The sequence below is a fragment of the Aotus nancymaae genome, unplaced genomic scaffold (genome assembly GCF_030222135.1).
Source record: "Aotus nancymaae isolate 86718 unplaced genomic scaffold, 86718_ANA_hifiasm-v0.15.2.pri h1tg000029l, whole genome shotgun sequence".
Taxonomy (NCBI): Eukaryota; Metazoa; Chordata; class Mammalia; order Primates; family Aotidae; genus Aotus; species Aotus nancymaae.
In genome coordinates this window covers 12,119,693-12,146,997 of record NW_026988442.1, presented here as the reverse complement: position 1 = coordinate 12,146,997, position 27,305 = coordinate 12,119,693, and the positions used below count along the sequence as shown (strand labels likewise).

The following is a 27,305-nucleotide window of genomic DNA, read 5'->3' as shown; positions in this document are numbered from 1 at the left end:
TATTTTCAGTAGAGACAGAATCTGCCACTACATCTGGCTAATTTTGTATTTTTAGTAGAGACAGGGTTTCCCCACGTTGGTCAGGCTGGTCTTGAACTCCTGCCCACCTCGGCCTTCCAAAGTGCTGGGATTACAGGTGTGAGCCACCGCACCTGGCATGAATCTTAGCTGTTATTATTCATTAAAGATTTACTAACAGATCCCAGCTGTTCGCTCAATAGCTCAATGACCTTGGGAAGTTATTTAACCTCACTGGGCACAGTTTTCTCATCTGTAAAATGGAAATTAATAATAATACCCATTTCACGAACTATCTCAAAGACTTAAATAAAATAAAGCATGTGAGCAATAATAGTGACAGCCAACACTGGCTGGTTGCTTAGTGTGTGACATGCACTTCATGTACTACAAGGCAGATACCATCAGCGCTGGCTCAGGGCTCAGGACTGTCTCACTCCTTGGAATGTGCTTGTTTTATTTGTTTTTGTTTTGTTTTGTTGAGACAGGCCCTTGCTCTGTCACTTTTGCTGGAGTGCAGTGGTGCGATCATGGCTCACTGCAGCCTTGATCTCTTAGGCTTAAGTGATCTACCCACCTTGGTCTCCCAAAGTGCTGCGATTACAGGTGTAAGCCTCATTTCTCTACATCTGTTTACCTTTGGCCTATTAAACGCGAAGTGCTTTGACCACACATGAATTAATATGTTCCTTGCATCTCCTAACCAATGTCTGCTTTCTAAGTGCACGATCTTCCTGCCATGCTACAGCATTAAGAACAAGTACACTACGTTGATTATTGTCATTATGAGACCATAGCTTCTAGAAAACCAGGGCCAGGTCATCCTCATTTTTACACATCACCATTGGCCCCTGAGCATTATGTCTCACACAAGACAGATGCCCTATAAATGTTTCATGGCCTGTGCCCATGCCCTGCTAACCTATTTTTTTTTTTTAAACAGGGCCTAATGGAGTGCAATTAATAAACACATCCAGTACTCATCAGGATGACATCATTTCTCAGTCTGCACCTGAAACTGTTCTGTAGAAGCTGCTTCCAATTTCACCTTGTGAAGGGTAAGGTAACACAGGAGTGATTCTCACGCCTAGAGGAGGAAATTGAGACTCATGTGACTACCGAATGTTCTTTTTATGACATTCCTTATCAACTGATAAACTCTTTCTCAACCCCATGGCAGGTCAACGTTCCACTGTGTCAGGCGTGGAGATGGTAAGAGATCACACAGGATTCCAAGTTCAACAGACAGAGCACCTGTACCTTTGGTCTCATACATCAGGGTGGGGAAGACAGGGGGAGTGCCAGGAAGGTGCTGAATGCCCATGAGCTCCACGCCCCTCCCCTAAACCCAGCAACACTACCCCTCCAAGTACCTCTGGCTCCATTGTTCTCTGTAGGAAGCACTGAAGGAAATGCCTGTAAAAAGCTCCGACTTGTTGAAACTCACATGAAACTGATCCCAGAATGGGCCAAAGGGGTTTCCTTCCTGCAGAAAGAGAGTGGTGGAAGGCTTACTGAGGGAGAGGGAAAGCCATTTGGGGATGGGACCAAGGAACTGTAGGTGGGGGAACCTGGGTGATTTGACTTAGGCCGAAACACTTTCACAGGATGGCCCAGGAGGAATGACTCTGTAATTCCTGGGCCAGGGGCTAAGGAGAGTGCCTTGGCTTCAATTCTTGTTTCTAGAAGGAGTCTTTCCTGTTCATGTGTCACATCCGAAGCAGACTTTGGATTTGGAACCAAGGACTAGAGCTTCAAGAGACATTCAAGATTGGCTAATTCAATGCTTTCATTTTCAAAATGGAAACCAAGGCCCACTGAGGGTCAGATGTTTGCCCAAGGTTACAGAGCAAGCAAAGGGCAGTGTTGGGGCTGTGAGCTAGGTCTCCTTTCTCAAATTTCATAGCTCTTCCAACCACTTTCCCCAGACTTTACCACATACACCGAAAGACACATGTGGGGGTTGCCTTATTTCCAAAGTGCCAGGTTGAATCCCAGCTCTACCACTTGTTTGCTATGTGATCCTGGGTAAGATACTGATCCTCCCTGTGCTGTCCTCAGCGTCCTATGAAGTGGGGATATTATAAGTATTTTCCTCATGGAACAGTGTATTAAAAGAGTTGATACATGTAAAGCTCTTAGCATGGTACCTGACATAAAAAGTGCTATGTAAATATTAGTTATTATTACTGATACGGCACTTTACAGTTTACAAGCACTCTTTCACCTGGCCCTCATGATACTTTACGAGTGAGACAGAGCAGGGACAGGCATTGCTATTTTGTAGGTAGAAATGAAGGTTCAGAGAAGCAAAGTCTTCTGCCCAAAGTGATGCCGCTCCACTAACAAATACCAGAAATAGGACTTAAATCTCCATCTTTCTACCCTAAGTGCTTCTTGTGCCTTTCCCCACATTTTGCCATGACATAGTCTCGGGGGCCCAGAGGACATGGAACAGAAAGAAAGGGCCCCCGAGCCCACAGGACCCACCTTCATGGGGCATGTCTTCTTATCTGGGCTTCGCTGGGCTGCCACCTCAAAGCAGTATGCCACCCGCTTCTCAGGGGGCCAGTGGGTGGGTGCTAGCTTCTCCATGAAATCCTCCAGGCTGATGACTCGATGGTAAGCTTGGAGGGGCTCCAGCTTGAAGTACTTCTGGTAGGACACATGGAGCTACAGGAAAAGGAGAAGCAGAGATCCCGCCTCAGTGTCCCAATGGCTACTTTAGACATTTATTAAAACAATACACTCGCCAGGCGCGGAGGCTCACGCCTGTAATCCCAGCACTTTGGGTGGATCGCAAGGTCAGGAGTTCAAGACCAGCCTGGCCAAGATGGTGAAACCCTGTCTCTACCAAAAATACAAAAACATTAGCCAGGCGTGGTGGCAGGCACCCCAGCTACTCAAGAGGCTGAGGCAGGAGATTGCTCAAACCTGGGGGCCAGAGGTTCCAGTGAGCCAATATCGCACCACTGCACTCCAGCCTGGGCGACACAGTGAGACTCCATCTCAAAAAAAAAAACAAGGCCGGGCGCGGTGGCTCAAGCCTGTAATCCCAGCACTTTGGGAGGCCGAGGCGGGTGGATCACGAGGTCAAGAGATCGAGACCATCCTGGTCAACATGGTGAAACCCCGTCTCTACTAATACAAAAAAATTAGCTGGGCATGGTGGTGCGTGCCTGTAATCCCAGCTACTCAGGAGGCTGAGGCAGGAGAATTGCCTGAACCCAGGAGGCGGAGGTTGTGGTGAACTGAGATCGCGCCATTGCACTCCAGCCTGGGTAACAAGAGCGAAACTCCGTCTCAAAAAAAAAAAACAAAAAACAAAAAACAAAAAACAAAATACATGCAAGGCCGGGCGTGGTGGCTCACACCTATAATCCCAGCACTTTGGGAGGCCAAGGTGGGTGGATCACTTGAGGTCAGGAGTTCGAGACCAGCCTGGCCAACATGGTGAATCCCTGTCTCTACTAAAAATACAAAAAAATTAGCTGGGCATAGTAGTGAGCATCTGTAGTCTCAGCTACTTGGGAGGCTGAGGCAGGAGAATCACTTGAACCCAGGTGTTTTTCATTTTTAACAATATTTGTGTTAAAAAAAAACAAAAACAAACCCTGCTAATATGAAAAAAAGACAAATGATGCCAAGAGAAAATATGGGCAAAGGTTAGGGGCAAACAACTCATAGCAAAGGAGACCCAAATAGCAAGCACACTCAGAAGACGTATAACCTCACTAGTAATCAGGAAAAAGCAAATTACAATTATAACAAGGCATCAGTTACTTCTCACTCATGAGACCAGCAAAAACTGAAAAGCTTAACTCATGGGGAAATGGGCACTCTTGTACATGGCTGGTAGCAGAAGTCTACATTTTGGAGCAACCACTTTGGGATGCAATTGGTGAGTATCTAATAGAATTTAAAATGTTCCTTTTGACCAGGTGTGGTAGCTCATGTCTGTAATCTCAGCACTTTGGGAGGCCGAGGCAGAAGGATCACTTGAGGCCAGGAGTTCAAGACCAGCCTAGACAACATAGCGAGACCCTGTCTCTACAAAAAATTTAAAAATTAGCTGGGCGTAGTGGCGCATACCTGTAGTCCCAGCTACTAGGGAGGCTGAGATGGAAGGATTCCTTGCATCCAAGAGGTTGAGGCTTCAGTGAAGTATGATTATTGTGTCACTGTACTCTAGCCTGGGCCACAGAGTGAGACTCTCAAAAATGTATCTTTCTTGCTGGGCGTGGTGGCTCACGCCCGTAATCCCAGCACTTTGGGAGGTTGGGGCAGGCAGATCACAAGGCCAAGAGACTGAGACCACCCTGGGCAACATGGTGAAACCCTGTCTCTACTAAAAATACAAAAATTAGCTGGGCGTGGTGGTGCACACATGTAGTCCCAGCTACTCAGGAGGCTAAGGCAGGAGAACTGCTTGAACCCAGGAGGCAGAGGTTGCAGTAAGCTGAAATCACACCACTGCGTTCTAGCCTGGTGACAGAGCAAGACTCTGTATCAAAAGAAAAAAAAAAATTACCTTTTTCTCCAAACTATATGCTGTAGAGAAGTAGAGAAGTTCTTCCACTTTGGACCTGGAGATGGGTACCAGGATGCTCAGTGACACAGTGAAAGCATAGGAAGGAACTTTAAAGGGGTCACACCAAATACACTACATCCACAATAATTGTTCAGGGACCAGGACTAGCCCCAGGGGCCAAAAAGAGACTTCATCTTTTACAGACTTTATCTGTAATGCTTTATTTGATTAACAAAAAGAGAAGAGGAAACAAAGATGAGAAAGTATTAATGATTATCACTCTAATAGTGGGTACATGGTTGGTGGTTGTATTCATCTTTGTATTTTCCATTTTTTGAGATGGAGTCTTGCTCTATCACCCAGGCTGGAGTGTAGTGGCATGATCTCTGCTCACTGCAACCTCCGCCTCCTGGGTTCAAGTGATTCTCCTGCCTCAGCCTGCTGAGGAGCTGGGATTATAGGCACGCACCACCACACCCAGCTAACTTTTATATTTTTAGTAGAGACGGGGTTTCACCACGTTGTCCAGGCTGGTCTTGAACTCTTGACCTCAGGTGATCCACCCACCTCGGCCTCCCAAAAGGCTGGGATTATAGGCGTGAGCCACCACGCCTGGTATATTTTTCTAGACTTTAAAAAATTTCTGGCTGGGAGCAGTCACTCATGCCTATGATCTTAGTATTTTGGGAGGCCGAGGTGGGTGGATCACCTGAGGTCAGGAGTTGGAGACCAGTCTGGGCAACATGGTGAAACCCCGTCTCTACTAAAAATACAAAAATTAGCCAGGCATGGTGGCATGTGCCTGTAATCCCAGCTACTTGGGAAATCAGAGGCAGGAGAATCATTTGAACCTGGGAGGTGGAGGCTGCAGTGAGCTGAGATGGCTCCACTGTACTCCACCTTGGATGACAAAAGCAAGACTCCACCATGAAAAAAAAAAATGTCTGGCCAGGTGCAGTGGCTCATGCTTGTAATCCCAGCATTTTGCAAGGTCAAGGCAGGTAGATTACTTGAGGCCAGGAGTTCGAGACCAGCCTGGCCAAAATGGTGAAATCCTGTCATTACTAAAAATACAAAAAATTAGCCAGGTATGGTGGTGCATGCCTGTAGACCCAGCTACTCAGGAGTGGAGACACAAAATCACTTGAACCCAGCAGGTGGAAGCTGCGGTGAGCCAAGATTGCACCACTGCACTTCAGCCTGTGTGACAGAGTGAGTCTGTGTATGTATCAAAAATGAAAAACAAACAAACAAACAAACAAACAAAATTTCTGCAGGGTGTAGTGGCTCACTGAAATCCTAGCATTTTGGGAGGCTGAGGCAGGAGGGCTGTTTAGGCTCAGGAGTTTGAGACCAGCCTGGGAAACATAGTGAGACCTTGTCTCTACTAAAAATCAAAGAATTAGCCAGGTGTGGTGGTGGGTGCCTATAGTCCCAGTTACTTGGAGGCTGAGGTGGGAGGATTGCTTGAGCCCAGAAGATGGAGGCTGCAGTGAGTGATGATTGTACCACTGCACTTCAGCAGGGCGACGGTGAGACCTTGTCTCAAAATAAAAAAAAAAGAAAAAAAAAAAGAAAAAAGAAACACAGGCCTGCAATCAGAGGGGAGTCTGAATCTGGGCCACAGATAAATTTGGGAGGTATATGGAGAAGAGTAAAAGCCACAAGAGTCAACAGATATTTATAGCAAAGTAAGTAGTGGTAATAATAGGCAACTAATATTTATTCCATGTTGACACAGTGCCAGGTGCTGCACTCATGACTTTACATAGATTTACTCATTTAATCCTAGGTGGTAGGAATATAACCATCTCCAGTTTACTTATGAAGAAACCCAAGCATACAGGATCTAGATAACATCTGAGGTCACGTAGCTAATAAGCAAACAGAAAGAGGAGAAACACTAACATCTAGACAGTGGGTAGAAAGAAAGGAGCCCCTGATACAGTGCAAAGAGGAAAATGCTGAGAGGCTAGATTATAGCAGGGACAGGTAGTGTCTTGGAACAGGGAAGTTCAGGAAGGACAGGCTCACAGGATCAGGTGCCACTGGGAAGTCAGGTGAGAGAAAGACTGAGAAATAACCCCTGGCAATTTGGAGGTCACTGCTGACCTCAGTGAGAATGCTAACAGTGGTGAAGGAGAGCTTTGTTGGGGCAGGTTAGTAAGCCATAGAAAGCAAGGAAGTGGGGACTTGGAAAGACAACTGTTTGAGAAGGCAAGGAGACAAGAGGCAAGCAAGCCAGAGGGAGATGGATGGGTGATGCCTACACTCTAATAGTGAGTATGAGGCCGGGCGCAGTGGCTCACGCCTGTAATCCCAGCACTTTGGGAGGCCGAGGCAGGCAGATCATGAGGTCAAGAGACCGAAACCATCCTGGCCAACATGGTGAAACCCTGTCTCTGCTAAAAATACAAAAATTAGCTGGGTACAGTGGCACGTGCCTGTAGTCCCAGCTACTCGGGAGGCTGAGTCGGGAGAATCACTGAGGCTACTTGGGAGGCAGAGGTTGCAGTGAGCCAAGATCGTGCCACTGCACTCCAGCCTGGTGACAGAGCGAGAATCTATGTCAAAGAAAAAAAAAAGTGAGTGCGAAATTATCAGAACATCGCTGGTTTCCACTGAGGACTTGCTCTGTCTTAGGCTCGTACATTGACGAGCTCAGTTGATTCTAAGAGGGAGGCGGCATATGACAACACTGAAGGCATGTTACTGCAACTGACTCATTCAGTTCTCACCACAAGATAGTAACAAGAATCATTACCAGCTTATTTAAAAAATGAGGAAACTGAGGCACAAAGAGGTTAAAATACCCTGTCCAGGCTATGCAACTAGTGACCAAGTCAGACTATGATTTCAGGTACTCTGGCTTTTAACCTCTGTTCAAAAATCTCTGTAAATATTGGCATGTAAAGGAAAAAGTAAAACTTACGCAGAGAAAAGGTTATAAGAATGAAATCAAGTGTTTTGTTCACACTAAGTATAATTTCTGATGTCTACTGAAAAATTATTTAAGTCAATTCATCAAATATTAATTAAGTTCCTGGAGATACAATATGAACAGACACCAGTTCACTGGAAGATGCAAAGAATAAGCAAGGAACTGGAGGCTACTGAGCATCGCATGACAAGGGAGCCCCTTGATGGGGTGAGAGACAGTACCAAAGCCAGACTGCCTGGGTTGTGGCCTCGGACATGTTATTAAATGACCTGTGCCTCCATGTCTCCTTTAAAATTGATAATAGCATCCACCACCCTCAGCTAATGGAATGCACAGAGGGTAGGGCCAATCAGGGATGGAAACGGAGGCTTTAGGTTCAAGTCACAGGCTCTGGAGTCAGACAAAGATGGCTTTGAATTCCAGCTCTACTACTCACAGGCTGTGTGATCTTGGGCAAGTTATCTAACCCAGTTTCCTCAAAGGCAAGCGATGAGGGTGAAATAAGCTAATTCTCACACAGTCGCACACAGCAGGTGCTGGATAAATGTTAGACATTGTTATTTCAGTGAAGACAGTTTGGCTGGAGGTAAGGCAATCTCAGGGGAGTGGGAGGTAAAGCCCAGATGACTTGGAGGGTTAAGTAAGCAAGACCAGGGAAGGGTGGAGAAGGGCCAAGGTCAGCAGTACTCACGTTGGTGAAGGGAGGCTTGTGATGCTGGTACTCAATCCAAGGAGGGACAGCCAAGGTGCGGTTTAGCAGCTTTGCAAATGCCAGAGAGCCCAGGAAGTGATCGGCCTGGTTCCCAAAGCGCCCTGGAAATGGTACACTGAGGGTGAGGTGAGGCCTGGGGCAGGGAGGGCATAAAGCATGCAGAGCTCAGAAAAGTTGAGGAGCCAGGGGTAGAAAGTCAGGGATACCAAGGAGAACTAGGGGAGCTGGCAGCATGAGAACAAGTCTGGACTCTTGGGTCTGATATCTTCAGGTCCTGCAACAACTGCTTCCACCACTCCAGGTTCCTTGCTGTTTCCCCAACATGCTCTACAATTCCCGCCCCCCACCCCCACCCCATGCCTCTGCTCTTGTCCCTCGGCCACAAGAGCCCTTCCACCTCTATCGCCATTCACCTGCACATGGAGCGGCAACTCGAATGCCTCATTCACTGGGCTCCTTTCACCAATCCCCTGCCATACTCCCTCTCCCTCCTCTACCTCCCACCTTGGCTCTGAGTTTCCTCAAATATCTTTGTGGCCTTTGTACTGGCTGATTCCTCAGCCTGTGAATGCCTCAGGGGCAAGAAGCCTGTGTGATTCCTTTTGTTAACCCCAACATGGCATCTGTTCATTCATTTCACAAATATGATTGAGAGGCCACAATGTGCCAGGCTCTGTGCTAGGTGCTGGGATACAGGAATGAACAAGAAGGACAAGGCCTCTGCCCCCAAGGCACTCACAGTCCACTGAGGAGACACTAAACATGTAAACAAATACATGAAAAATGTTGACAATTGCCAGAAAGAGATGAAAAAAGTTTGGTGATGGGGTAATGAGATTACTTGGGTAGAGGTCAGTGAAGTCCTTTCTGGTGACATTTAGGTTGAGACCTGAAGGATGGGAAACAGCTGGTTAGGCACAAATGAAGAGGAGGGTTCCAGGCATAGGGACTGGCACATGCAGCAGCACAGGCTGAAGACCTGAGCATGTGTGAGGAATGCAAAGGAGATTAAGTGTGGCTGCAGCTGGAGGATCAACAGAGAAGGGAGTTGTGGAGATGGCCAGAGGGGGCCACATCATGCAGGGCCCTGAAAGCCATGGTCAGGAGTCTAAAAGCCACTGGGGGCCTTAAGAAGTAATGATGCTCCACTTCTACAATGATGATCCACCACACCCATTTCCACCATGCAGCTGGCATGGCCTTTAGATTCTCCTTACCCTGCTCTCTTTATTTTCCCTTAGTATTAATCATCTTTCATGAAACTATGTACTTATTTTTTTTTAATGTTTATCCCTTTTTGGTTTTGCTTGTTTTGAGACAGGGTCTCACTCTGTCGCCCAAGCTGGCAGTGAAGTGGCACAATCAGAGCTCAATGCAGCCTTGAACTCCTGGGCTTAAGCGATCCTCCCACCTCAGCCTCCCAGGTAGGTGGGACTACAAGCACATGACACCATACTCAGCTTTTTTTTTTTTTAGATTGGATTTCACTAAGTTGCCCAGGCTGATCTCGAAAACTTCTGGCTTCAAATGATCCTCCTGTCTCAGTCTTTCAAAGTGCTGGGATTACAGGAGTGAGCTACCAGCCTGGCCTACTTATTCTCTATTGTTTGTCTTCCCCAACTAAAGTGAAGGCTCTACACGGTTACGGGGAGAGCCTGTCTTACTCACTGGCATATTCCCAGCAGAGAGAACAGGGCCTGGCACAGAACAGGTGCCCCATAAATATTTGCTGAATGAATGAAGGAAACACCAGGAGCCAGGGTGGGTCAGTGACATCAAGTTCTGCCCCACTAACTCCATTTACTGGACCCTGGGCTGGCTTAGTCCTCGAGCAAGTCACGTAACCTCTCCCAGCCTCAGTTTTCTCATCTGTCAAATGGAAGGTTGGACACGTTGGTCCCTCTGTGTCCTTGCGACTAGGGCAGAGAGGAGAAGAGCATGCTCTGCCCCTCTCTGAGGTTCTCTCCTGGACCTGTGAAGGTGTCTCTGGGCGCATCAGAGGAGTGGCTTGTCCTATCCTGGCCTCAGTTTCTCCATTTGAGCAGAGGGCTCAGGAGGCCTTACCCATGCAGGGGCAGTAGAGCAGGTAACCGGCCGGATCCCAGGAGCCCGCAGGCATCCCCGGAAGCGGCAGAAGCAGCAGCAGGAGAGACACACGCAGCAGCGGTGCCCACGCGGCGGCGCCCATGTCGGCCGGGGAGCCGGAGCCAACTGCCCCACAGAGTCGGGGAGGGAAGGAGGGACGCGAGCGTCCGCCCCGCTCCCGGCGGTCCCTGCGCGCCAGCCGCGCGCCGCCCCGGCCGCTCTAGCCCGCGGGCGGGTGGGACCATAGAGATCCCGCGGCACCGCCCCCACCACGACCTGAGCGCCCGCTCGCGCGGCTCCCACAATGCACCGCACAATGGCCCGACCGCCGCCACTACCGGGGCCTGAGCGGGCCTGGCGGAGCCCGAGCGCGGCCCGGCCCGCAGCGCGGGGCCGCGAGCGCGGTGAGTGCCGACGAGGGCCCCAGGGGACGGCGGGGAGCGGGGCGGGAGGCCGTCTCGCTACGTCCGCGCGCCCTGTACCCAGAGCGGCGGCGCCCCTCAGCGCGGTCGCCCACATCCCCGACCCGGGGCCCGGTCTGCGCCAACCCGGCCCAGATAGGCCCCGGGGTGACGAAAACTCTCCCTGGACCCATACCTGTGTCCCTGGGACCCGAGGAAGCCACTGGCCCCCTCCCTTCCGAGACCTAAAGACGCAGTTCTGAGGGTCTCCCACTCCCGACCCCCAGACTCCCTGGAGACCCAGATAACGCGCTGCTGACCTTACCAGGGACCCGGGTCTGGGGGACGCAGATAAGCTGCACCTGCTCCCTCCCTTCGACACGCCTACCCAGACCCACATAACCCCCTTTCCTGCTCCAGATAGCCCGCTCTGTACCCTGTTTCATTTTCCAGACTTATATAACCCCCTTTGAGGCTTCCCTTAAATATCTGGGTCTGGAGAACTCGGATAAGCCCCACCGCAGTTCCCTCCTCAGTGACCTCCTCAGTGACCATACTCCCAAGCTTTCGACATCTTCCATCCCGTTACCCATTTTGAGACCCTCTTAAAATTCAGAGTATTCACTTCTGACTATCTCCAACCCGCACAGACCTCCAACCCTTAGAATCCCCCATCTCATTCTTGTGGGTTTCCCTTAGAGACCCAGGAAACTTGCTCATGATTCCTTCCCATCCTCATTCTTCCTTCCCATCCCGGAGACTCCCTCCAGACTTCTCCCTGAATTTCCCTTGCTTCTCCAGCCCTCATCCACTCCCATCTCTCCCAGGCCCCGGGAAATTGAACCTTTCCCACACCACAGTGGGGTGGTCTAAAACCTGGCCTGGGACCCAGGCTGCGGCCCACCTTGGTGGGGAGAAAGGGCCCTGTTAGGTGGAGGATACGGGGACAACTGTGTCGGGGAATCCGTGCTTTCACCTGCAAGCATAGCCTGTCTCCTGGCTTGTGTCTTTTTCCACCTGTCAACCTGGGACTGTTGTTAGTCTGGCCTTGGGTTTCTAACCCTTCCCTCCTAAGGTGAGGGGCGGGGGTGTCGAATCAGGTTTTCTCCCCATGAAAATGGGGTTGTGGTGAGTTGCAGCCATTTGTTCAAGGCCTCCCCAGGAGTGGGAGGCAGCAGGAATCCGAGGAAATAGTGATTCAAAGGGACTCCAAAGAGGGCCCATCTACACTGACAGAAGAATTAGCAGCTTGAGAGTAAATCCAACCCCTGTTAATCCTGTTTGATGTTTCTTGGAATGATGCAAGTCATTGAGACTCTCCAGCCTCCCTGTAATTTAATTCTCCCACCACTCTGGAGTGGGCGACGTGGGGGGGGGGGCGGGAGGGCGACAGGATTCCCATTTCCCCTTTTCTCACTGTTTTCCAGCCAACCAGTGTGTCTTTAGGATTTGTTTCTGATTCCCAGATCAGGATCTGGGTTTTTTTTTTTCTTTCTTTCCTCTAAGTCTATTTATAATTTCCCAGTTGCTATTTTGGGTTCTGCTTAAGGAAAAATTCTACCCCAAGGAACGTTCCGGGTCTATTTCCTCCGGCAGGTGTTGAATTGAGTTCTTCAGATCCCCAAGTAACTCTTGGGCAGGAGGATAAAAGCTATTTTAGGGTAGTCACTGAAGTGGAGCTGTTAATCCTCTGTGGGTCTCTTTAGTTAAGAACACTCAAAGATTAACCCTTTCCTTGTGCAGGGGTGTTATCTCTCAACAGTTTTTTAGCGGGGAGTTAGGAGAATTTGAGTGTGGCAGCAGAAGGTGGGAACATGCAACTCAATACAAAAACAAAGATAATACTTCTCTTTTGTTGGGTGCTTCTAGCAGGCCAAGCCCTGTGCTGAACCCTTTGCATACCTCACTAAAATAATCCTTACAGCAAGCCTGTGAGGTAAGTATTTTTAGCTTTACAGATGAGGAAACAGGCTAATAATGGAGAAAGAACGCAGTTTCTATAGAGATGATGTAACACCATAAAACTATAGTTTCATCAGAGGGCAGCAGGCATCATAGCACATAACAGGGGATGGACAGACTGGGGAGAAATATGTCTCAGTTTCAGGTTCCAAAGAGGACTGTACAGAGTTTTTAGCAAGCATTCCTGTTTGGGATATGGAGCCCTAATAATAGAAAAGGGTATAGGAAAGTGGCTATCTGCGCAAGAGAGAACTCTGGCCCAGGAGATGGTGCCTGGAGGGCGGTAAAGTAAGAGACTCTTTAAAGAGGAATGTGCCGAGGGTTAGTTTTGAGGGAAAGGGGGAAGACTGCATTCTGTGGGAGATGTTGGGAAAGGAAGGAAACTCACTCTGAGGCCTGAGACGTAACATTAAAGAGGAAAAAAAGAAGTACTATTCAGGCCTTCTGTGGAAAAAGAGACAGACATGGCTGAGACCTCAGAGAAGGCACTGCATGTATTTGGCACACATTTTATGTCAGCCACTTTCAAGAGTATTATTTCACTTAATCTTCTGTACGAATCTTATAGGTAAGGAAAATAAATCCATTTTAGAAAGTGAGGAAACTGAGGTTCAGAGAAATAAAGTAACCTGCCTATGGTTTCCCAGCCAGTAAGTGGCAGCTTTTCTGATAGCAAGTCCAAGGTTCTTTCCGTACTACCTCCCCTTTCAGATCAGGTACTAGAAAGAATCTTAGGCTGAAAATATACTGAGTGATACCAGTAACTGGGAAGGATTGTGTTTGTTTTATGGAAACAGGTTCTGTCAGCTTCTCTGTAGTCATTAAGGTTAAAATGTGAGACCAGAAGAGCAGCTTTGAAAGAGAAGTAGAATTCTTTCACAGTTTTGCTGAGGAAAGACAAGTCTGAAGGAACAGGCCTTCTGATTATGTGAGACAAACCCAAGAATCTTTCTGGATTAGAGGAGTTTGCAGACAAAGGGCGGAGAGAGAGACAGACAGACAGACGAGATCTCCAAAAGGGTTCCTACGTAACTCTAGCAGCTTTGGTTATCCAAGAGGCTGCTGGTGACTGTAGGTAGGGACTTCCCTGTGCCTTTTGAAAAGTATAGGCGAGCAGGATCAGGGTGTTGGCTCTTTTCTTTGTGAAGACATAGCCCCATTAAAAGCAGATCAAGGCAAGCACATGGCTGCTACTTTCCTCATTTGGTTCTATCAGTACAAGCTCCTTAGCCACCACCAGCCTCTTTCCTAGAAGCCCATTACTCACTCTTTCAGTAGTAGCCTACTAAACTACTGTGTCTTGTTTGTGCTTGTTCAGGAGAACAGATGAGGTAGACGTGTGGGAGGTGGGGACGTAATGTTCTCTTTCTGAGTTTGTGTGGAGTTTCCAGGGCTAGGCTCCTCTCTCACATCAGCCAAACTGATGTGACTTGTTTCCTTCTGGCTGCTATTCCCAACTTTCCAGAGGCTGAGGTGCGTGATTTCTAAATGAAAGAGGAGCAGAATTGACTTTGAAGGTAGGGTAATTCCCTCCAATCTAAACATGCACACTGAGCCCACTCTCTACTCAATTCCAAGGTGCATAGTAATTGCTGGCATTATAAACAGGTAATTCCACCCTTGCAAAGGAGGAGGGGACTTAAACAATGAAAGCCCAAAGTCACAGGCCTTTGAGGTTTATAGTGAAGCAGGCACATACGCCATAATGACTCGAGGCTTAAGTGGGACAGGTTTTTAGTGCTACCTACCCCTCCCCAGCATGTGATTTATGCAAAATGCAGCCACCTTTATACAGGTCTTTCTAGACAAATCTCCACTTGTGATGGGAACATCTTTATCATATTACATCGCAGTGTTTCTTCAACAAGAGAAATGGTTCCTGAACAGGACGTAGCTCATGTTAATGATGAGCAAAGCTCTCTGGGGCATGAACCTGCTGATCCCATCATCTTGTTCACGGCCAGTCTGTTGGATGAATGGTCACTGTAAGCAGCAGGTGCTAATGAGCTGAGCAAGCATTCTGTGGCCCACAGCTAGTTTGTGCAGTTGGAGCCCTCCCCAGATTCTCATGGATAATCCCCAGACACCCCCTTTTCTCTCTTCACATGGAAAAGCCTCATGATCAAATTTTGGCCTGATCTTGTCAAAGGGAACCCCCCTGTTATAGCAGGTTGCATTGTGGTTGGTAATCTGTGGTAAGCTTGGGGGTATGAATGTGGGTCTCTTGGCCCCTTTTGAGAGTCAGTGCGGTAACTCCCATCCTCTTCTTCTGGATTGGTATCCGGAAAGGAGCTGTGTCATCTTTGCACATCCCCTCTTCTATTCAACAAGAGAAAGAATCAGACTTCAAGATTTTGGCTCCCCAGTTGGGAATAGCTGCGAACCCAGTTTAGACCAGAACTACCTGTGCGTAGGTTAGTCCCTGAAAATCAACCTGCATTCAGTGACTAGTTTACCTATCTGAAAGAAAGTTGAGATTCCTTTTCTAGATATTAGGTATATAGAGATGAAAGAGATATGATTTGAGCCCTCGAAGAATTAGGCTGTTGGAGAGGCCTAAATTCTAATGCCAGAACGTTACCTGCTTCTAATGGAGATGTGCATATATACTCTGAGGGTCTGTAGAAGGGGCTCCTCAGCACCTGGGGGTGTTGGACAGGCTTTGCGAAAGAGAGATGACCTGGGCCCTGAGACACACAGACCCAGAGAAGTGGTAGAGGTTAGGATGAGACCAGTCCTGGTTTAAGGAAAATGCTAAGAATCTGCTGTTGCCTTCTCAGACAGACCCTCCTGATGTTGATGCACTGCTAAGAAACACATCTGGTACCAGGGCTGACCATCTGGGATGTAAATTTCCTAAGTAGAGGCTTCCCCTTCCTTCTGTCTTGCCTTTTGGGCATTTTATTGCTCCTTAGCACCTCCATGAGGAGGAGAATGTGGAAAGTAGTGGACGAGGAGGTGCCAGGGTAATGAGATGGAGGAACCACTGTCTCTAGGTTTGATGGAAAGGATATAAAAGTGAGGTTCAGAGAGAAAGTTTGAAGTTTTGGGGCTCTTGGTTCCTCAGTTTATCTTGTTTCTTATTAGCCTAGATGGTACTAGTAATAGTAGCTACTACTAAGCACTTAATGGATGCCCAGCCTTCTGCTGAATGCTTTATATTAATGAGCTCATTTAATCCTTAAAACATGTTTACAATTTAGGAGATTATTATGCCCATTTTATAAATGAGGAAATAGCTCAGGGAAGTAAGTAATTGGCTGAAAGTCACACAGCTTCTAATTGGAAGGGCTGGGATTGGAATGGGATCTGTCTGCCTCCAGAGCCCATGTTCTCATGGTATTGGGCTCCCTAACACCAGGTGTTCTGATGTTTCAGGTGAAGAGATTGTTTTCTGAAAGCTGCGTTCGAGGCTGTGACAGAGCTGAAAGCCCGTGTGGAGCAGATGGGGAGGCTTTCTGAATAACATGGCCCTTTGCCATTAGCCTTGCCATGACCACATTTTTCACCAGCGTCCCCCCCTGGATTCAAGATGCAAAGCAGGAGGAGGAAGTGGGCTGGAAACTAGTTCCCAGGCCTCGGGGCCGGGAGGCGGAGAGTCAAGTGAAGTGCCAATGTGAAATTTCGGGGACACCTTTCTCAAATGGGGAGAAGCTGAGGCCTCACAGCCTCCCCCAACCAGAGCAGAGACCATATAGCTGCCCTCAGCTGCACTGTGGCAAGGCTTTTGCCTCCAAATACAAGCTGTATAGGTAGGTGACACTCTTATATCTCTTCCTGCCCCAAGGTTCCCAGAGGACAAAAGCAGAAAGACCCTGCCTAGTGTGGGTTTTTAATCTGTGGCAGAAGAGTGGAGGTTAATTTGTCCTACAAGTATACGCTGAATGCCAAACAGTTGAAGTCACTCACTAAAAAATGATTCAGACACTAGAATCTGATGGGTTGCCTCTCAAAGTATTGGGATTACTGGTGCAAGCCACTGCAGCCGAACTTCTTAGACCTTCTTAGAGATGGTCTGGGTGCCAATGTCAGGCAGCCTTGAGCATTTTTTTTTTTTTTTTAAAGAGATGGGAGTCTTGCTGTGTCATCCAGGCTAGAGTGTAATGGTACAGTCAGCTTACTGCAACCTCCCATTCCAGGGCCCAGGTGATCCTCTCACCTCATCCTTCCAGGTAACTTATGATTACAGGCTTGAACCACTGCACCTGGCTATGCTTTTAATTTTTTGCAGAGATGGGAGTCTGGCTGTGTTTCCCATGCTGGTCTCAAACTCCTGGGCTCAAGTGATCCTCCCACCTTGACTTCCCAAAGCAGTGAGATTACAGGCATGAGCCACTGCACTTAGCCCTGAACTTTTTTTTTTAAAAACTGCTTTCCTTACCTTTGTCAGGTGATGGTCTGAATTTTAGCTAGAAGTTAGGAATCAGTATTTGAACTTTAGAAGGAAAAGTAGACCTTCTGGTCTAGTCTGTAAATTTTAAAGTAGAGGCTGAGAGTAGGGACATAACTTACCCAAGGTCATACAGCTTCAGAGGTCCTGCAGTGCCTCTTCTACTGAATCAGCCTGCCACTTACTCAGATAACTATGCCTGTCTCCCTGTTGCCCACTCGGTCAGCTGCTTTTCTGAAACTCGTAAGCCCAAGAACCCTTACTTAAAGTGAAATTAAACATAAAAGCCCTGAAATAAGGCAGATAGAGAAGAACAGCTTTGGTTGCTTTGGTGAGGATGGGGAGGCATGGCCAAAAGTAATTTTGGGCCAGGTGTGTTGGCTCACACTTGCAATCTCAGCACCTTGGGAGGCTGAGGAGGCTAGATCACTTGAGGCCAAGAGTTAGAGACCAGCCTGACCAACATGGTGAAAACCCATCTCTACTAAAAATAAAAATTAGCTAGGTGTAGTGGTCCATGCCTGTAGTCCCAGCTACTTGGGAGCCTGTGGCAGAAGAATCATTTGAACCCAGGAGAAGGAGGTTGCAGTGAACTGAGATTGTGCCACTGCACTCCAGCCTGGGTGGCAGAGTAAGACTGTGTCTCAAAACAAAAAAAAAACAAGGGTAATTTTGATTTTATCCTTTCCATTAGAGGAACCATGAACTTGCCCTTTAGAAATGAGATAGATTGACCTGATGCACAGTCATCCAACCATCTGTTCATCTGCCCAACGTTATTGAGCTCTTGCTCTGTACCAGGCACAGTGCTTGGTGTGAGGGGTGGAGTAGTGAGCCAGACATAAGAGGGTGCTGGCCTTCTTTGGTTTTACGGTCTTAATAGTGGGTACAGACAGTAAACAAGTAAATGTATGAACAAGAAGACCACAAAAGCCTCAGTTCCTCATCTGGAAAACAGTTAATAAATAGGAAGGGACTAAAATAGGCAACAGGGTAGCATGGTAGCCAGGATTATCCTCTTGATAGTTCTGTGGTCCTCAGGAGTGCTTTGATTATCTCTGTGCTCCTGTATCTTAAGGGAACTCCAGTCAAGGCCATACTTTTAGGCTTTTTTTTTTTTGAGACAAGGTCTCTCTCTTTTTTTTTTTTTTTCCAATGGGTTGCGCAGGATGGCCTTGAATGTGTAGAATTGTCTCCTCAAGCACCAGAGAACAACTGACCTGAGCCACAGTGGCTCCCAAAGCTCCTGTTGCTAGAGTCTCACTTTTGCCCAAGCTGGATTATAGTGGAGTGATCGTAACTAACTGCAGCCTCAATCTCCTTGGCTCAAGTGATTCTCCTGCCTCAGCCTTTTGAGTAGCTAAGACCACAGGCATGCACCACCACCACACCCGCTAATTTTTGTATCTTTTCTAGAGACAGAGTCTCTTCCCTGAGTTGTGCAGGGTGGTCTCAAACTCCTGGCCCCAAACAGTCCTCCTACCTTAGCCTCCCAAAGTATTGAGATTACTGGCATGAGCCACTGCACCCGGCCTTCTTAAACTTTCTTAATGATGGTCTGGTTCCCAGTGAGAGGCTGCAGGAAAAGTCCTGGGTCAGGAGGCAGGAGCCCTGACTCCACATATAATTTACTGTGTGATCCTAGGTGAGGTATTAAACCTCTTTGGGCCTCAGTTTCCTCCCTCTCTACATTTTCAGTTACATCACAGGAGGTTGACAGTAACCCACCCAGTCTTGAGCACTCTTGAGCATACACTTTTAGCATGTTGGCAGTGCATGTGTTTAATACCCTCCAGGGAGAAAGGATCACTGGTTGCTGTACGAGAGACAGCTGTTGCATACCTGACTGAACATAGGTGTTCTGAAGGCCTGTTTAAATCCAGCCTCTGCTCCTTACTGACTGGTGGGTGAGGGGGCTGCCCTGTGTTTCAGACTCCTTGTCTGGAGATCAAGGTTAATGACACAACTTAGGCAGATCCTGGCAAACAGTGGGTGCTGAGTTGATTCTGAATGTGCTGTGGAGCTGTGAATTGCAGTTCCTGGATTCTGAGCCACTTTTCAACCATATGGGATCAGGTAAACCAAGGGACACTGAAGTGCCATACCATTAAAACATTTCTTGAAGTGTTACTGGTTAACATGGCAAGCAATTCAAATGGTACAAACAGGCATGCAGTGAAGAATGAATGGTTCTCCAGCATGAGCACCCTAAGAGCGTGCATACCTGTGTGGGTTACTGTCAACCTTCTGTGATGTAACCAATGTGGTAATGTAGAGAGGGGTGTTTGCTCCCCAAAGGCAGCTGGGGGTTAGTTTTTGTGTATCCTCCTGAGACATTCAAATATGTATATTCCCTTTTTTATTTTAAAAAAAGATTGTATTACATGCACTGTATTGAACTTCCTGTTTTGACTTAGCCCTATATATCTTGGAAATTTGTTCTAGATAAGGAAGTTTATTTATTTATTTAGAGATGGAGTCTCAAGGAAGTTTATTTAGAGACAGAGTCTCACTCTGTTACCCCCGATGGAGTGCAGTGGTGCAATCATAACTCACTGCTGTTTTGAATTCCTGGGCTCAGGTAATCCTGCCTTAGCCTTTGAGTGGTTAGGACTACAGGTGCATGCTACCATGCTCACCTAATTTTTAATATTTTGTAGAGACAGGATCTCGCTATGTTGTTCTCGAATTCCTAGGCTCAAATGATCCTTCTGCCTTGCCCTCTCATAGTGCTGGGATTACAGGCATGCACCGCTGTGCTCAGACTGGAAATTTAGATATATTTCATTATCTCTTTATTGTATCATTTTTAATTATTTAAATGTAATTTTTTAAAAAAGGAAATACATTCATATAATCCAAAATTCAGAAGGTACAAAAACTTATATGATGAAAATTTTCCATCACAGTCATCCATAAGCTGTTTGGTTCTTTTTCCCATAGGCAGCCACTGGTATCAGTTTCTTGTATATCCTTCCAGAAATATTGTAGGCCTATGCAAGCAAACATACATATATTTTTCCCCTTTTCACATAGAATACTATTCTACATCTACTATTCTGCCTCATTTTTTCTACTTCCTGTCTCTTAGCAGCATATTCCCTGTAAGTACATATAAAGCTTCATTTTTAGAAAAGTTGAGTCATTTTATGGACTTATCATAATTTCTGTAACCAGTTACCTATTGGTAGATTGGATGTTCTGATTGTTGCTGATTTTTTTGCTACTACCAGCAATGCTGCAAAGAATATCAGTACACATTATTTTGCAGGTAGGCAAGGATATCTGTGGAATAGAATTGGTTTGGTATTGCATTGCAAGCCTTTGCCATAGTTTTTGTATCTGGTTTCCTATTAATGGACACCTTGGTTGTCCAGTCATCCCTTGTGATCTCCCCTCTTTCTGCTTTCTCCCCTCTCCCCCTTCTCTACCCCAGGCACATGGCCACCCACTCAGCCCAGAAACCCCACCAGTGTATGTACTGTGATAAGATGTTTCACCGCAAGGACCATCTGCGGAATCATCTGCAGACCCATGACCCTAATAAAGAGGCCCTCCACTGCTCTGAGTGTGGTAAGAATTACAATACGAAGCTGGGCTACCGGCGCCACCTGGCCATGCATGCTGCCAGCAGCGGTGACCTTAGCTGCAAGGTGTGCCTGCAGACCTTTGAGAGTACCCAGGCCCTGCTAGAGCACCTGAAGGCCCACTCACGCCGGGTAGCAGGTGGTGCCAAGGAGAAGAAGCACCCCTGTGACCACTGTGACCGGCGGTTCTATACTCGTAAGGATGTACGGCGGCACCTAGTGGTGCACACAGGCCGTAAGGATTTCCTGTGCCAGTACTGTGCCCAGCGGTTTGGCCGTAAGGACCACCTGACGCGTCATGTCAAGAAGAGCCACTCGCAGGAGCTGCTCAAGATCAAGACAGAGCCAGTGGACATGTTAGGCCTACTCAGCTGCAGCTCCACAGTCAGTGTGAAGGAAGAGCTGAGCCCTGTGCTGTGCATGGCCTCTCGGGACGTAATGGGGACCAAGGCCTTCCCTGGCATGTTGCCCATGGGCATGTATGGTGCCCACATCCCTACCATGCCCAGCACGGGTGTCCCACACTCCCTGGTGCACAACACGCTGCCCATGGGTATGAGCTACCCTCTGGAATCCTCACCTATCTCTTCCCCAGCTCAGCTCCCTCCAAAATACCAGCTTGGATCTACCTCATACTTGCCCGACAAATTGCCCAAAGTGGAGGTGGATAGTTTTCTGGCGGAGCTTCCTGGAAGCCTGTCTCTCTCATCCGCTGAACCCCAGCCCGCCTCACCTCAGCCGGCGGCAGCTGCGGCCCTCCTAGATGAAGCACTGCTTGCCAAGAGCCCCGCCAACCTCTCTGAGGCCCTCTGCGCTGCTAATGTGGACTTCTCCCACCTACTGGGCTTTCTTCCACTCAACCTGCCCCCGTGTAACCCACCTGGGGCCACAGGAGGCCTGGTCATGGGCTACTCCCAGGCTGAGGCACAGCCCCTGCTCACCACTTTGCAAGCTCAGCCTCAAGATTCCCCAGGAGCTGGGGGACCACTGAACTTTGGGCCTCTGCACTCCTTGCCTCCGGTCTTCACATCTGGCCTGAGTAGCACCACCCTGCCTCGTTTCCACCAAGCATTCCAGTAGCCCCCACAGAGGCCCTCAGCTCAGTTTTTGGCTGTTAGGGAGCCTTAGTACCCACCCCGTCCGTGTCCCCCATGAAGGCAGCTGAGCTTTCAGAGCTGGGTTAAAAAAAAAAATTCCAGTGTCTGTATGGAGCACTTGGTTTGGGAGTTCAGGCTCCGGGATCAATTCCAGAAGGAGCCTTGAGCCCCAACCCTGTGAAAAGGTCTCATACCATAGGACTTCAGGTATTTTTGCTTTTATTTTTTTGACCTGAATCGGGAGCCACACTTAGCCTTCTCCCTCTCCAAAGTGCCAGAACCTCCTCCTCTTTGGAGAATGGGAAGGCCTCTTGGAGACACAGAGGGTTTCATCTTGGATGACCTCAAGAGAAATTGCCCAAGAAGCCCGCCTTCTGGTTCCAATCTGCAGACCCCACAGCAGTCAGTTGGTCAGGCCCTGCTCTAGAAGGTCACTTGGCTCCATCGCCTGCTTCCAACCAATGGGCAGGAGAGAGGGGCTTTATTTCCTGCCCACCTATGCCTACTGTACCAGCGCCTCTGTTTTCAGTCAGTGTTGTCCAGCAGCGGTACCGTTTACACAGTCGCCTCAGACACACCATTTCACCTCCCTTGCCAAGCTGTTAGCCTTAGGATGATTGCAGTGAACACTGTTTACACACCGTGAATCCATTCCCATCAGTCCATTCCATTTGGCACCAGCCTGAACCATTTGGTACCTGGTGTTAACTGGAGTCCTGTTTACAAGGCGGAGTCGGGTCTTGCTGACTTCTCTTCACTTGAGGTCACATTTTTCCCCCGTGGGGAAATAAACAGACTTTGGACTGCTTCAGTCTCTGCCATCTTCCATGACTGCATCTGTTCCTGCCTTCCTCGGCAGTGTCCACAGAAGACAGGCAAGAAGATTGGAGCAATTTTCTCACAGGTCTGCAGTTCTGTTTTCCAAGTACATTATGACCCCCTCATCCTCCTCTTGAACTGGAGAGGGGAAGAAATGAAAGGCATACCCACATCTGTCACCTCCCCATCCCATAGTCCCCACCTTGAACATCATGAGCTGTTGTTATCAATCTTGGAAGCAGAGACTCTGGGTTGGTGTGGATAGCAAAGGAGGAGGTCTGAGCCCCTCATTTGTCTTCCTCCCACCTGTCCCTTTTCCAGGAAGTTGTGAAATTGTTAGAAGAAGAGTTTGCAGAAAGTTAGGAATGGTCATATAGTTAAGTCCTAATCTATGGGTACATTGTTATGTCCTAAACCAAAATTTTCCTTATCCACAATGTCCCGTCTGTCCCTTCCACTTTGCAGTGGACTCAGCCACTGTGCATAGGCTTCTTTGCTCTCTGTCAGATAACTTCCACTTTCTTGTGCTACCGTCCCCGTCTCCAGTTTTGCCCGTAGTATCCAGCAAGGTTTCTTGCAACAAATGATTAGTTCTTCTCTTCTGACTTGTGGGGCTTCCTGCTGTAGAGAGCACAGCCCTTGCCCAGAGCCCAGGAACCCCATCCTTGCTTCATCTCAGTTCTTCATGGGCTTCACTCTTCCCACTTATGGAAGGGAGGCAGCTCAGGGACCTCCCCTGTGGGACCCTTGAGACATCTCCACTCTGATTCAGAAACACACTTCTACCTCTTTACTGTTAACTCTTGACAGATGTAGTCAGCAGTTTCTGGGCACTTCTCTCAGGAGGTGCCTGATGCTGACATCTCCACTAGGGTTTCAGGACAAACTACCAAGGAACTGCCTCAGCCTCCTCCCAGTCCTCCCTCACCCACCTTCTGTCTAGGCTCACTTGGTTTGTCATCAGGAACTAAGCAGGTCCAGGACTCAGGCTTCTGCTTCAGCCCAAGCCAGTACTCCTTGTTTGAGGTGAAAGCCTTAAAATTTAGCTCCCTAGCCCTTGATTGGAAACAATTTGGAGTAAGTGTGTTTCGATATAGGCAGGGTAGCTTGGGATACCTTTAAATAAAAAAACAAAACCAGATATTAAAATGTCTGGTAAGGTTAGAATCAGACTAAATGATTTGCTTCTAAAAATTAGTTTCAGTGAGTCCCAGGGACTAATTAAGGTTTATTTTAAAAAGCGTCTACCTTGGTACGCAGCCGCCTCCTGCATGCTGTGCATGTTATTGGGACTCGTATTATAGGCAATAGTATGTGAGAATCCAGTTGGGACTCGCTCTTGCCATTCTCCTTGTTGTATCTGGTCTTCATCACTAGACCCAGCAACCCTTATCCCTTTAACTGCCACCTTCCCTACACCCTCAGTTTACAGAGGCCATTGGGCCTCTGCTGCAGAATACAAAGTCCTGGGCTGTTAGAGGAGTCCTGTCCTCTCTGCCTGCCCTTTCCTGTCTCTCCCTTGAATTCTCTCCCCGTAAGTGATGCTGGGAAAGTCATAGGACTGGCAAAGCAACTGTTTAACCTCCCACCTCTTGTCTTTTCTCCTTGCCTTCCCCACTTTTGTGTCTTCCCGTCTATCCTGTCTTTCCTTTCCTCCTCTCTCAGTGTCCTCATCACCCACAAGGAATTTTCCTATCATCACTGTGAACTTTGCTGGTACAGAGGAATAATATTTGCCTTCACCCTTTTTTTTTTTTTGTACCATAGGTAGCCAGCCATTTCTTAAACCTCCCTTCCTAAAATCAGGGTTGGGGGGTGGGGGGGAAGGGGAAAAAAAAACAAAGCCTTAGTGGCCTGGTTCAAAGGATAAGAATAGCTTTATCCTACACTCAGTACCCAAACTCACTTCAGTGTGCTTACTGAGGCCATGAGAACCTGAGGGGCATCTGCCCAGGACAGGAGCCATGGCATGTGGCAAAGACCAGTGAGGGACCAGGAAAAAAAGGGGTGATGTCCCCTTTCTCTGCCACCTCCAGCCTCTGTCGGCAATGAGCTGTCCCCCTCCCACCCTACACAGTAGCTGGTCAGGGCTGAGTCCAGTCCTGGGAGTAAGGGAATGGCATGCCCAGATGTCAGCTCAAAGGATCTCTGCATCATCTTAAAGAGGTGGGAGGCAGGGAAAGGAGCACCGATGAGGTCCCCCGCCCCCCACCCCCCACCGCCAACCTTTTACAAATGGCATTTTCTTAATTGAAATCCGGGAAGCAGGTGTGATTACTTTTTTGCTCATAGATATTGTCCTAAGTTGGAATTTTCCCACTGCCCTAAAATTTTCCCTAGTAGTCCTTTAAATTCCCCCCTCCCTTTTTGGTAGCTGTTTTCTCCATCCTCTCTCCACCTCCCCTCTTACCTAGGAGCTATTTGTAAGCACGATTTTTTTTAACAGGTTATATTGTACAGGATCAATATTTTGCTTTTTAACAAGGATATTTATGTAATAAGAAACTTTGCCTTAGGCAGGTGTTGGCCAGAAAAATCCAGATTCCTCTGGGACCCCACCCTGGCCTCTCCTGGAGCTCTGAACCTGCTGTGGAAGGAATTGGCCGTGACCTTTGCCTCTGGAGAGTAGGGTCTGTGGCGAGGGAAAAGGGTGTTCTCCATAATCTAGTGCCTCCATGGAGGGGTTTGGAAAAATTCCAGTTCAATTTCTTTGTGTGTCAGCTGACTTCCTTAGCTGATTCTTCCCACTCACACCTCTCCACCTCTGCATATTTGGCACTAGAACTCCTAAAACACCACTTCTCATGCTTCTCCCTCCCTACCAGTGGTCAAGGCTTTGGAGCCACTCTTTTGTAACTCCAGATTATTTAAAGAGAGAAAAATACAAGACAAAAATCTTCTAGCACTTTGTAAACACAGTGAATAACCTCTTGGAGTATTTTTGGCTTTATATAAAACAAGGTTTTTAATTGTAAAGTATAAGTGCCATTAGAAAATGCACAGGGCATATCTTTGTTAAAGTAGATTTTTCAATGTTTTACAGAATTACATTTTCAAAAAAAAAAGGTTTTTATAATGAAGTTGTTTATTAAAAACTTCTGAATGATGTGTTTGGGAGTTGTGAACCTGTCTGATTGGGAAAGGGTTGGAGAGAGCCTGGAATTGGGAAGAATTGGAATCTCCAGACATCTTTAGCATCCAGGATGGTGGTGAGTGTAGGACAGACAGTAAAAACCCCTCCCATCAGCACCTGCAAGCTTTGTACTTTGATGTTAAATACCTTATTTGTATGTCTTTGAGGTAAGTGGCATAATTCTATCTTGGATGCGAGGGTCAGCAGCCAAAATCAAATTGACTTTGCACAGTGAAATTGCATGTAACTGAAAAATGCCAGCTGTAGAGCAGTCTTTAGGTTAGGTTTGATCTAGTGGCTCCACACGGTTGGCCTCAGCATTCCTATTTCTCCCTGCTCTGTCATGCAGTTGTGACTTCATCCACAGGCCCTACAAAGTAGATTTCCCCTTTGTGTGGGAGTGAGCAGAATGCTACCTGGATTCCAGACCTGCCATTCTCACACATTGCCAACCAAAAGGAAGCAACCCTCTGGGCTCTCAGGAGAGGACTTGCCACAGAAGCCTCAGTAAGCATCCTGTTTCATTGGCCTTGATGGGATTCTGTACCATCCCAAACCAGTCACCATATGCCAGTGACAACAAGGCTGAGACAGGAGGAGTGGTTTCTCAAAGGAAATTTGGGGCACTGTTAGGATGAGGAATAGATGCTGGTTGTCCAAGAAAGCAAAAACGTTCATGCTTATCACTGCCCAAGGTGGACAGCTGGTGACAGCTAGGACCTGACCTTAACTACACTTGTGCCCAACCACTGGGTTCAGGCAGACTGCTGAGAGGCTTACATGGCTTTGCCTGACCTTGACCTTGCTAATAAAGGTCATCATCATTATCCTGGGCGCCAACCCTTGTGCTGAGATCCCGTCAGGGGCTCAGATTGAACTGACTTCTGTGGTCTGGAGCCAGTGTCCATGGCCAAGCAGTGCAAGTCACTTGGAGTCCATCCCAAGAGCCTGTGGGGGCATTAACAAGTGCAGGTGTTGTGTGTACAAAGGCAGTGGTTGACCCTTCATCTTTGGCCTTCTGCTTGACAAATGATCAGTGTCCACCCCAATAGGTTAAAACTCTAGCTAGGACCCTAAGGAAATCCACCCTGCTCCCTAAGGAGTGTATACCACAGTATAGGTCTCAGGGCTCAGATGAGGGAGCTGTTGTATCCATTGGTCAGGAAAACACTGAAAGCTTTCTGGAAGAGGTGGCAAGGACTTGGGCAGAGGTAGGGAGTACTGACCTTCATAGGTCACAGTTTGGGAGCTGAGACCACAGTAATACAGATTTGCAGGATCAAGGACTTGGAGGGCTGGCTCGTCCAGTGCAAGAAGACTGAGGATGCCACCACGGAGGAGGGCACCATCTTCAAGGAGGAGGCAGCGGAGGAGGTGGAGAAGCAGCAGGTGGGGGAGAAGCTGGTGGGGGAGGAAAAGTCTGCCCAGGTACAGTCCCTGCACTTAAGGCTAGAGTCCACCTTTGGAAGGGTAGCCTTTGGGCCTAGGACAAAGTAAAGCAGGGTCCGCCTGGCTACTGCCACCCAGCCCAGGAGGAACCAGCTCCTGTTGGAGAAACCAGGCAGATGCCCACTCGCTCCCTGTTTGTAGCATTTAACACCCTCTCTTGCCCCAGATCCTTCCACTCCG

The 27,305-nt window shown here is 48.0% G+C and overlaps 2 protein-coding genes across 2 annotated transcripts in view; one reads left to right on the top strand and one right to left on the bottom strand.

Annotated features, from left to right (window-relative positions):
* Window positions 1–10,452, bottom strand: part of POFUT1 (protein O-fucosyltransferase 1) — a 31,090-nt gene extending 20,638 nt beyond the window's left edge. Inside the window, exons 1-4 of the mRNA XM_012455209.2 lie at window positions 10,267–10,452; window positions 8,182–8,303; window positions 2,509–2,691; window positions 1,392–1,504 (exon numbers count right to left, since the gene is read on the bottom strand). Coding sequence (XP_012310632.1) covers window positions 1,392–1,504; window positions 2,509–2,691; window positions 8,182–8,303; window positions 10,267–10,390 — 542 coding nt within the window. The 5' untranslated portion in view covers window positions 10,391–10,452. The remainder of the gene's footprint in view (window positions 1–1,391; window positions 1,505–2,508; window positions 2,692–8,181; window positions 8,304–10,266) is intronic.
* Window positions 10,453–12,127: 1,675 nt separating this feature from the next.
* PLAGL2 (PLAG1 like zinc finger 2) lies at window positions 12,128–25,651 on the top strand. The gene is made up of 2 exons (XM_021665742.2): window positions 12,128–16,402; window positions 20,477–25,651. Exons 1-2 carry the CDS (start codon window positions 16,143–16,145, stop codon window positions 21,705–21,707), a joined length of 1,491 nt encoding a protein of 496 aa, XP_021521417.2. The 5' UTR covers window positions 12,128–16,142; the 3' UTR covers window positions 21,708–25,651.
* The last annotated feature ends 1,654 nt before the right edge of the window (window positions 25,652–27,305 follow it).